The following is an 11,812-nucleotide window of genomic DNA, read 5'->3' as shown; positions in this document are numbered from 1 at the left end:
GCTGGATGCCCTTCCTAACGCCAACCACTCAGAGAGTGTAGGGTTATATACATAGTGTTTCTCAACTATGTGGTTTTGGGTTCAGTCTCATTGCTAGACTCTTGGGCAAGTGTGTTCTTGTGTCTGAATGCTTACAATCTGCACTTTACATGAACTACAAACAATGAAGTTTGTGATCCTTCTCTTTCAAGAAATCATTCACTAGCTCTATGCATTTGAAAACATGGAATAAAAAAAAAACCCTTACTTGAAAAACAAGTAAGGGTTAGCAACAAGAGCATCTGGCTGTAAAACAATGCCTCAATAATATTTGTTGCTGGTATAGAAAATGGGCATAAAATGAATGAATGATATAGATACAGCACATAACTTGGCAATGTCAATCATACTGTAATGAACTAGCTACTTAAAAAAATTAAGAAAGCTTCAAAACCAATAATTTTATTTCTAATGTTACCAGCATGGTATTTTAACCTTTCAAATTTATTTTTTCACTTAACTAAATTATGTTTAGCACAATTATTTTTGTGTGATGCTTCTGTAATTTATTTTTCTTGGTTATCAAACTATCTAAATACACATAATAACAGCTAAATATAATAGAAGACATTACAATGGATGATACAGATATCAGTAAAAACTCCTATTGGACTAAACTAAATCCATAATTTGCTTTGAGAAGTTACAATATTGAAAATAACACTTAAATAGTCCAGAAATATGTGACTGTTATTGTTAACTGGATAACTTATGAATTCTAACAGATTTTGTTTATTCATTCTAACAATATAAAGCATTTAATAAACTTCCAAGTCAGTCCATATATTTCTGCTGAACAAATTAAATCCAGCTATTTTAGCCAACAAATAACCATTACTGCTGACATATCTGTTCTTCAATGCCAATCAAAGTAGAATAGTCTGCCAAAATGCAATATTTTGAACTTGCTGTCTCTTTTGCTATTTCACTTCAAATTGCCTTGGCCATTTCATCTTTTAAATAAATGAAACAATAGTAACATGCTACTAATACATGCTAGTAACTCATGCAATATACAATCTGCATTTTGTAGGTGATGTAAAAATATATGCGTGAAATACTTGTATTTAAGCTTCTCAATTTTCCATAATCACCATCTATATAATAAACAATGAACCTTGTAATCAACCAGAATAAAAGAAAAGTATTTCATACTTACAGATCAAACCACTCATGTACAAGGAAATTGGAGATGTCAAACAATTCTTGATCAGAATCACTATCTGTACTTTCGTTAAACTTCAAATGTGATCTGAAACAAAAGCATTAAGAATGCAAGTGACAGCTGATTTAAATAACAAAAGAATACAATAGATAATCACAATGTAAGGGGAGCTTTTATTTTCATTAGTTTGGTCAGAAGGAAGGGGCTGCCTCAATAGCCTTTGTAGCTCCCATCACCAGCCGGTCAGTTCAACATGACATTTTTCTTGGACAGCTTAGATTACAAACACAAAAAATAAATACAATAGAGTATATATTAGTGTCATTGAAACTAGTTTTGAAAGATAAGAAACAAAACTGAACCAGCTTTAGCTTAATTTAATCCTTACATCTATCTCCAGATAGAAAAGAGATTAATATCTTGAGACAAAAAGATTTCATTTGTTAATATAAAACAAATTACAAGGTCAATGGCATTAAGTTGTTTTGACATGCAACACTGTAGCATGATTTTATGAACAATTACAGTAAATAATGAAAAGGAAGAATATTTCATTTATAATAATTCTATCAAATGATTCAATATTTGTTTATTAAACAAACTTTAAAAATTTAAAAATTAGATTTATATAAGTGAATATAACTTTAATGCCTATTTTTCCATGCTTGCATTGACCAAATGAAATTTGTTGAGACATATTTTGCAAGGCCAAATGCTTCCTCTGCTATCACCTGTTTTCAAGCAAGGTGATGCTTTACTCTCGTTCGTGTTTGATTGCTAATAACACTATATAACAGTGACATTTGTTTTCAGTTATAATCCAATAACACACAGTGCTCTCTCCCTCTCTGTATGTTTGTGTGTACATACACACGGATGAAAGGCATCTTTTCACTTTTTGTCAATCAAATTCACTCATGTGGTTTTGGTTGGCCAAAACCTTGCTCCAGGTGCTACTATATACACACACACACACGTGTGTAATTGTATTTCCTTGTTTGTCTTCATGCATGTATGTTTCTATTAGCACATAATTCTATTTATAATAATGATATATATTATAATATAATAATGATATATAATCTTCCCAACTTTATTTCCTCCTCTTCTCTGCAGAACTGGTTGACTTAGTTACACATTTGTTTTCCAGAACAAAGTAAAAAGACAATAATTAATCAAGAGCAAAAAATATATTTAACATATTTCTCAGTTTCTGTTATTGAGATATAATATATATTATGCATGCATGTGTATGTACATGTTAAGATTTAAAATTTCATATGTGCTTTATCTGATGGTTGCTCATAGTAAGCTGGTGTGAAACCCATGCAGTGAAATCTTAAATGTTAACACAGATACACTCACCAGCAGTATATAGAAAATAACTTAAACGAGTGTGTTGAACCTAAGATAAACTTATGCCTAGCATGTTTATTATCAAAGCAGAAAATGTCAAATGCATTGATATAGTTAGTGCATGAGTGTATTAGTGAACACACCCTAAAAATACATATATTCATCTGTCTGAACAGAAAGAATAAAGATCCTCGCTACAAGTCAGTTTTGCTTCAGCAAGCCTAAGATCAAAGGTATGCCAGCTGTGGCTACTCCGTCTTCTTTTCCTATCTGGTGGGAACCGAAGACCACATTATCTATTCTGTCCTTATTTTTTTCTGTTTAAAAAAGCTACCATTTAAGAGATTTGACTGTGATTGCTAGTAGGTTGAGTGACTAAATAGGGGGCTTCGTTATTTCATTTTTTTTATTAGTTATTGATTATATCAACAACCCTCCACATAAAGACATTAATACAATTACATAAGTAACAAGAACCAGTAAATAATAGACACACTTTGGGTAATATCACTATTAAATTTTGGATTAGCACAAAAAATTAACCAACACACGCACACACACATAAATTTTCTACTGTATTATTAATATTACAGCCTTTTTATTTATTTAATTATTTAACAGAGCTGTTCAGATGTGGTGTTAATGAGAGTGCCTTCACTTCTTGGACACTCAACTCATAATGGGCTTGTAAGGATGCCAACATGACATATAGCAGGTCTTTAAGCCCTCTCCAGGTTTGGACAATTGCTTCACACCCTTGCAGATATGGGGATATATATATATATAGAGAGAGAGAGGAGGGGGAGGAGAGAGAGAGAAAGAGAGAGAGAGAGAGTCTATCCCAATACTGGACTGATATTTTATAGATTTGAAAGGATAAAAGGCAAGATTTGAACTCAAATGACAAACTGCAGAGCATTGTAGCCAGCATTCTAAATTCAACCAACTTGCCATCTGCGTTTGTAACCTACAACTAATCTAACACCCTTGTATATCAGATGACACTTATTTACTTGGTTCACATATACATACATGTTAACAAACATTCAAATTACATAAAGAATATCAAATAACATTTAAATAATCCAACAGAAGTTTAACAAATGCAATACTTATTTACTCCCGTCGTTTTGAATTAATTATGCATTATCTTTTAGCTTCAAAATGTCAATGATGTGATTATCATTTTTAGAATGACATTGTAGGGTAGGTGTGAGAGGCCAGATACACAAGGTGGTATGAAAAGGTTCTTGGACTAGTTCTGCAGTGTGCCAACAGATGGTGACACACACTTGTGTGCACAGTGAGAGCTAGCAGCGACCTTCATGAGGCAGAGTGCCAAGTGACATTGCTGTGCTTACTTCACAGGTTGTGAAATTTGTGTTTTTGTGATCGCGTGTAAGCTGTAGTCTGCGATTTTGTCATGGACAGGAACAAAGAGTCAACATGAAATTTTGCATTAATCTTGGGAAGTCTGCTACAGAGACATTGAGCATGCTTTGGCAAGCTAACAACAATGAGGTAATGGGTCGTACACAATGTTTCGAGTAACGTGGGCACTTCAAAAGTGGAAGGACATCCCTTGAAGATGATGAGCACTCTGGAAGATCTGCCATAAGCATCACCCCCAGAAATGTGGTATTGTGCATCAAGAATTCATCCCCCGAATTGAGAGTTCTACTGTGATGTCTTGAAGTGTTTGAGGAAGGACATTCAGCAAAAGCAACCAGAATTGGATTCTTCACAGAGCTCTCCTCACTCGTGAGTTTTTCACCAAGAACAACATGGTATTGCTTCCACACCTGCCCTATTCACCAGATTCAACACCTGCCGACATCAATTTCTTCCCCAAGATGAAAAGGCAGCTCAAAGGTTGCTGTTTAAACACTGTTGTCGAGATCCAGAGTAAATCACAGAAGGTCCTTGACTTGCTTATGGAAAACGACTTCCAGACCAGATTTCAAAAGTGGCAGGAATGTTGGGACCAGTGTATTGCTGCACAAGGTGACTATTTTGAAGGAGATGATATTAAAACTTAGGAAAATAAGTTATTTCTTATTAAACATAATTAGTCCAGGAACTTTTTGATACCACCTTGTAGTTAGTTTGAAAATAAAACAGGTAGAATATTAGAGATAGAATACTAAAGAAACATATGCAACATGGTGGAAGAGAAGACATCAGCTGTGCTAAAAGAACTAGACTACATAATCATGGCATTTTGATTCAGTGAATTTAATTATAAAGTGTTAAGAAACACAAAAGAAGTCTAATAAATGTGAATGGACAAACTTATGACTAGTTACATGGGAAATAATTTACTGAAGCCATTGAAATTTAACTGCATTCATCACTATCATAATAATTACAATAATTATTGTGGTGGACTGACTGTCTTGTTATTTCATTCAACATACTGAAATCAAATCCCTCTAGAGTCAACAAACTGAATACCAATCCTTTAGCTGCAAGCATTGCTGTATGGTTTAGAAGTTTGTTTCATCCATATGGTTTCACATTTAGTCCCAATGCATGGCACCTTGGACAAGTGTCTTCTAATGTAGCCCTAAGTTACCCAACACCTTGTAAATGAATTTAGAAGAAAACTGAATGAAGCTCATCACTTTACATTTGTGTGTGTGTGTACCATGGAAGGCAGACGTTAATGATGATATACAGTATTGCCTTTATAGTATATCTGATTATATCAATGCCAGTACTTAACTGGGACTGATGTTTGTCGAACTTGGAAGCGTGAAAGGCAAAGTTGACCTGAGTTAAATTTGAACTCAGAATTTGAAGGGGTGTAACTAAATCTCAGGGTATTTTATACACAGCCCTATTTGCTCTGCCAGCCACCACCCCTGTATATGTGGTTCAATCTGAAAGTACTATTTGGCTCAAAACACACTGTTCAGCAAGTAACCATTTGGCCAAAGCTGGGGTGGTTAAAACAAATAGGAGAATAAGTACTTCCATTATCCCTTTTTAAGGATAGCAGGGTACAGAAACTGAAACATCAAAATCACAAGCCCTCACATTTATTTAAATTCACCCAATTTTACCTTCAAAATCAAACATTTTCTATTTCCCTTATCTATAGCAAAACCACATTAATCAAGTCAGAGAAATAAATAATATTTTTCCCCCCATTTTTATCAGGATATGTCAGAACATTTACAGGTCATTATTTAAACCTACACACACAAACATTAATTTAGCCAAGTATTTATTTTTAGATTCTTATTCTAATACCACAAAAGTCCACCCACACAAACTATCATATGCCTTTAAATATACAATACCGCTACGAGCCACATATATCAGCAATCTGTTTAAACAGTGTATCAATTTTAAAAAAGACTAGACATGTTCATGCCGCTTGTATCTCATTAAAATTGAGAAATAAGAACACTTAAATCAGATCATTGTTACTGAATACTTCTGCTTAGTTGTGTTCAAAAGAAACCCAAAGCATGAACCACGACAAAGATTTAAGATAAAGTCAAAGCATGGCAAAAAGTTACGATAAAATCAAAGCTCTTGCAAATGACATTTCCTTCTGCTCTGGCGAGTGTACAGTGTACCCTTCCTTACAGTGATTGACTATATGGAAAATGATGTTGTCAGAGTATTTATTTTGCTATCTCAGCTGTTTTGAGATCAGAGATCAGAGATAGTGGGGTTTACATTAAAGAAAAGCAAGATGGGCTCAGTTTATGTGCAAAATGGTTCTCAGCTCGAAAGGCAATTTCTATTTAATTCCTGACCCAATAACCATAGGATTTAAAATACCCTCAAATAGCTTCCCACTGAATCTAAATTGAAAACCACACCCATGAATACTTACAACAATTTCAGAGACTTGAGAAAGATAGAGATTGCAATGATAGCAGGTAACAGATGTGACAGTTATTGAAGGATTATAATCAATGTTTTCTGACATATGAATGCAAACAAACAAATAAAAGAAAATGTCAATAATTGGTATGAAAGAAACTGCAGAGCTTTGGATTAAATAGTGTATAATATTTTGTTATATCCCTTTGTGTGTTCTGAGTTCAAATCTCACTAGAGTTGACCTTACTGTTTATCTTTTAGATGAATAAATATCAGACAAGTATTATATAAAGCCTCCGTTGGTCATGCTGACCATGTCCCTGCACATGCAGTTTTCCCTGGCATAGGCCACTGAGTTTCCATGCACTTGAGTTTTCCCTCTCTATGCCAATGATGTCTATTTATCCTAACATTACAGACCACAAAGAGCCATAACAGATACTGCAAGACCTCTTTCCCAACCTCTAGACAGTTCCACCATTCCACTGCCCTGAATGGATACTCAAAAGGCTGGAAGGCAAAGTTGACCACAGTAGCATTTGAACTCAGACTGCATAGAGATGGAACAAACTCTACCAGGCATTCTACCCAATGAACTCACATCCCTATCAATTTAACACCTTCAGGCATTTAACATTGGTTTAATCACCTATAATCTTTTCTACATGGTTTCCTAGGGAAATGTAAGGAATTACTATAATTTTCATAATTTTCAAAGGAGATAGGTATCATCTTTTACTTGTTTCATTTATTGTGCCATGGCCATGCTGAGGCATCACTTTGAAGGGTTTAGCTGAATAAACCGACCCCAGTCCTTTTTCTATTGGTCTCTCTTATTGAACCGCCAAGTTACAAGGATATAAACAGGCCAATACTAGTTGTCAAGTAGTGGTGGGGGACAAACACAAAGACACACACATAAATTCAGGTTCCACCTACCAAACTCATAAGGTTTTGATCAGCTCAAAGCTATAATAGAAGACACTTGTTCAAAGTGCCATGCAGTGGAATTGAACCTGGAGTCATGGGGGGGGGGGGGAAACAAATTTCTTACCACACAGCCATGTCAATGCCTATCATGTTCAATATCACATTATGCTTAAGTTCAAATCCCACCAGGGCAAATGTTGCCATTTGTACCAGCAAAATGCTGATATGAATCACCGAAGCTATTTAATTTTCCTTGCATTAAAATTGATATTGACCAAAGTTTTCTCTTTTACTAAGTGCTACTAGATATTAAAAACATAAAAATAATAAATGCACATCAAAATAATTTAATTTAACTAATAGCATATAGAGATAAGCTCTAAATAAGTTGAGTGCACAAGTAACCTAGTTTTAACCCCAGTTGTAGCTATTTTACTTCACATTCTTTGTGTTCTTACAACACTGTTTTTTTACAAAAGAAAGTAACATAACCAACTAGGTGTACAGAAGCCTAAATTTCTTAAAGAAAAAAGAAGATACTAAACATTAAAAAAAAAAAATAAGGACAGTAAAAATATCATTCTTTAAACTTATTTTCCATCTACAAAACTGGTCTTATGATTAAGAAACATTAATAAAAATATTCAGTTTTGCATATTAAGTGCTAAATGAATGAATAAAGAAACTTAAAATGAACAGATTGTTGTGGCATGTTTTTCATTGACTGGAAGCAATAGACAGGTAACAAATGGTATTTCAGAAACAGAATTGTTGCAGTTCATGAAAGATGTGTGACTCACACTTAGGAATTCCTCCTTAAAAACTGATTGGAATGGAATGTGTTAGAGAAAGAGAAAGCAGATCAATCACTATTTTCTAAAACTACACACAAAAAATAAGATTCTTCAAATTTATAACAAGTATTATTCATTCACCATTATTAAAACTTGATAGTACGAATTTAAAGACAATAGCAATACATAATAAACAGAAGCACATGTATTGATTATTAGCAGAAATATTCCTGGAATTTCCAATGAATTCCACAAGCATCAATATAAAAGGGAAATAATTTAAAGAAACGAGTCATTTATTACGAGAAAAAGGTGAAGGTTGATTACAAAGAGAATCCCTACTCAAATCCTCTTATACAGTTATACTAACTGATTGAACTAAATATAAAAGACTGTTTAAAATAATTTTAATAAGTTTCTCATGAACAGAATTTATAATCTTGTTTTGATTGTTTGTTGCAGACATTTCTTTTCAATTATATATCTAATGCTTTTGCGAAATGGAATCTGTTCCATCCGCGAAATGCATGGCTGTCATCTCTTCTTTAGATCCAAGAGAGCCTTTACATGGTCATTCGACCTATTAGAAAGTGCAGCTACATCTTTCTCAAACCGCACTACCATCTAGAAAAGAAAAAAAAAAAAAAAAGCATCCACTAGACAATGTAGTCCTGAAAATATTAAAAGATGGATTGGTGATGTCTGAAATGCCTTTCAGGACAAACTTGGGTTTAAACAACAGTTTTGAAATAAAGATTTCTAGTAATTTTTTTTTTTTTTTTTTTTGAGTCATGGTCACTTTGTAAGAATGATTCCAATGACTTACAAGTACTTATTTTATTTTTCAATGCTGAATTTGAAGCAGTTATATAATGGAAGAAACATTTAACCCTTTAACATTCAAATTATTCTTAGTTACGCTTATTTATTCACATTGTTTTGAATTAATCATACATTATGTTGTAGCTTTGAAATTTCGATGACGTAATTGTCTATTTTTACAACGACATTGTAGGGTAGGTGTGAGAGGCTGGATCTGGCCAGTTAAATGGTTCTTCCATTATATAAAATATCGTAGTCGTTGCCAGTACCGTGTGACTGGCCCTCGTGCCGGTGGCACGTAAAAGCACATCCATCTAGCTGATCCAGAGATTGGTCTCACAATACAATACTCCGAAAATCTGTTAGCTCATTTTCAGTGTTTCAGAAACTTGAGCACGATTGAAACTACTTAGAATAAAATAATTTTTTACACTGACATAAGGCGATCGATTTTCAGATATGGCTGTAACCAATAGGATCAAAACTTATGTAGCTTGATTTGAATGAAAAAACGAAGTGGCGTAGCTTCAATACCACAGCGATCAATAACTTTTATCGTTATGCACCCCACTCTTATTTTAATAACATTGGCACAAGACCACAGACTTCTAAGTCATTTGACCAGTTCTTTTTTCTTTTATCAACTCCTGAGAAAACGAAAAGCAAAGTTAATCCTATGTACAGTATTGACTGGTATCGATTGTGAATTCATTTCAGTGGGGCACAGGCGACAAGGAAATTATATCAATTTTGAGAGAAGTGGGTTAGTCGATTACGATGACTACGTTACTTGACTGGTACTCTTATTTTATCGACCATGGCAAGATGAAAGAAAATGGTGACATCGGTGGGGATATGTGTGTGTGTGTGTGAATGAATGAATGAGAATTTGACTTTCCTTCCGTTCAGGAATGCCCTGAGGAAACACTGAAAACACCAGTTTCCGAGAAAGATTTCTAATATCCGATGGGATTTGAGTCGTGCAAATTAAGTATAAACACAATATTCACATACCCCAAAAAATTAGTCTTTCAAATGTCAAAATATAAAAAACAAACAATAGAATTGTTTCTATTTCATTGAAAAATAATGAAAAAAATCATTATTATAATTACGGTAATAAGATTACACAATAGTTGCTAAACTGGAGGAACAAGTTCATCGGCGGTGCTCCAGCATGGCCGCAGTCAAATGACTGAAACAAGTAAAAGAGTAAAAGAGTATATATATACACACACACATACATATAGATGTGTGTAGGTGGTGTATGCATATGTATGTATGATAATGCCATGAATTCCAAAATAAAACAGGAAAATCAACAGCAAAGGGAAATTACCAGATTACATCATTTTATAAACTAAATAAAGAAAAGCAAACAGGCCCCGAAACGAGGTGACCTGACACAAATAAAAACTAAACAAGACCACAATCAACCACACATTTACTAAATGCTGTGCTACTATTTTAGCGATCATTGCAGCATGCTTACTAAAATGTGATTAGCACGTCTGAAAAAGATCGAGCGAAGAGACGGCCGTTAGAGTTAAACAATCGTAATTGGTGGGGTTTTGGAGTAACAGTTCCTCGAAGTAAAGATAAACAAAGGGATCTGGTCAAATTTCACCTAAACACTTGAAGTATTTCAAATTAGAAAGTTCTCTAGTAAATAAATGTTTATGTTAATTTAAAAATCTGCCTGCAAAATCTTATAAAATGATAATGTTCCAAAAGATGTACATGTTTGTGTTATATATGAAAAATAAAAATCTTCGACGAAAATGGTAAATACCATAATATCATAAATATATGAAAAAAAAAAAAAAAAAATTGAAACTCTTGAAGTGGTTGGAAGAAATTTAACAAGATCCGTATTCTGTTAGATGAAACTCAGGAATACTTTTTAAAAGTGGTGGAGGATTTACTCCTTTTGGATCTGGTGGAATTTCTTCTCACCACTCGAAGTATTTCAAATTTTCACCAGATTATAATTATTTTTTTTTTAAATGTAGTTTTGTATGGAGATGACGTAAATTGTAACTTCTTTATTAATTTCTAGAAAAAATGAATGCGACTTTTGTCGTTAAAATCAGAAAAAAATTATCAGGAATTTCAAACTTTTTTCTGTGTGTGTGTGTGTAGGTGCTCCACTCACATTTTTTTCTGCCCACGAGGTTGGGACAGCTTTTAAAATGTCAAGTATTGCGAGATCAGTTTTAACTTTCAGTCTTTGGCGATCTATAAAATAAATACTACAGAAGTTAATTTTATCGATTCTATCCATTTCCCGAACAAGTATAGTATTGTGCTGATGTTAACAAATCATTATTAAAATACTACGTAGCTACTTCTGTTATTTCTACAACTGTATCTATAATTTACTTGGTTTATTAAGTTGGAGTTAGAAAATGGAGTAACAAAGTTTTAGCAAAATAAACGTTCAATTTATAACGCAAACATTTTCTAAATACAGTATATCTTTTTAAACGCGAAAGTGACAACGAAATAACGATTGGCAATTTTATATCTGATTTTTTTCTATGGTTGAACGACAAATACGAGTTTACACTTTCAACCTGTTTTTTAGGTACATACATACGAAGCCAAAGAATATATTTATTAGTCGTTAAAAAGTGAAAAACATGATGACATCGAATCTCTCTCCTTTAAAACAGTACAGTAATTTTTGTAATCATAATGATACATCACTTACCAACCACCTCGAGAGTGACTAACTATAATAACGAGCCAACGATGGAGCCTGTTGAAGTAATTCGGATATGGAAAAGCTTTTTAGCACCAGGATGAATGACAAGTACATTTATATTCAAGAAAGAAAAAAAAAAAAAAAAAAAAAAAAAAAAAA

The 11,812-nt window shown here is 33.4% G+C and overlaps 1 protein-coding gene across 9 annotated transcripts in view; it reads right to left on the bottom strand.

Moving 5' to 3' along the window:
• LOC106882136 (SUN domain-containing protein 1) overlaps positions 1–11,812 on the bottom strand; it is a 104,899-nt gene that overhangs the window by 43,516 nt on the left and 49,571 nt on the right. For 7 of the 9 annotated variants that reach the window (XM_014932705.2, XM_052967982.1, XM_052967980.1 and 4 more), the window contains exon 2: positions 1,199–1,291. Coding sequence is in view for 4 of the 9 variants with exons in the window: in XM_052967980.1 (XP_052823940.1) it covers positions 1,199–1,291 (93 nt within the window). In the remaining 5 variants the exon portion in view is untranslated. Of the gene's footprint in view, positions 1–1,198; positions 1,292–11,659; positions 11,682–11,812 lie in introns of those variants that run through there. The other 2 variants (XM_014932706.2, XM_052967983.1) reach the window with 2 other exon arrangements.

The sequence above is a fragment of the Octopus bimaculoides genome, chromosome 5, assembly GCF_001194135.2.
Source record: "Octopus bimaculoides isolate UCB-OBI-ISO-001 chromosome 5, ASM119413v2, whole genome shotgun sequence".
NCBI classification, from domain to species: domain Eukaryota; kingdom Metazoa; phylum Mollusca; class Cephalopoda; order Octopoda; family Octopodidae; genus Octopus; species Octopus bimaculoides.
The sequence above is the reverse complement of the archived record's forward strand: the minus strand, read 5'-3'. Positions and strand labels throughout refer to the sequence as shown.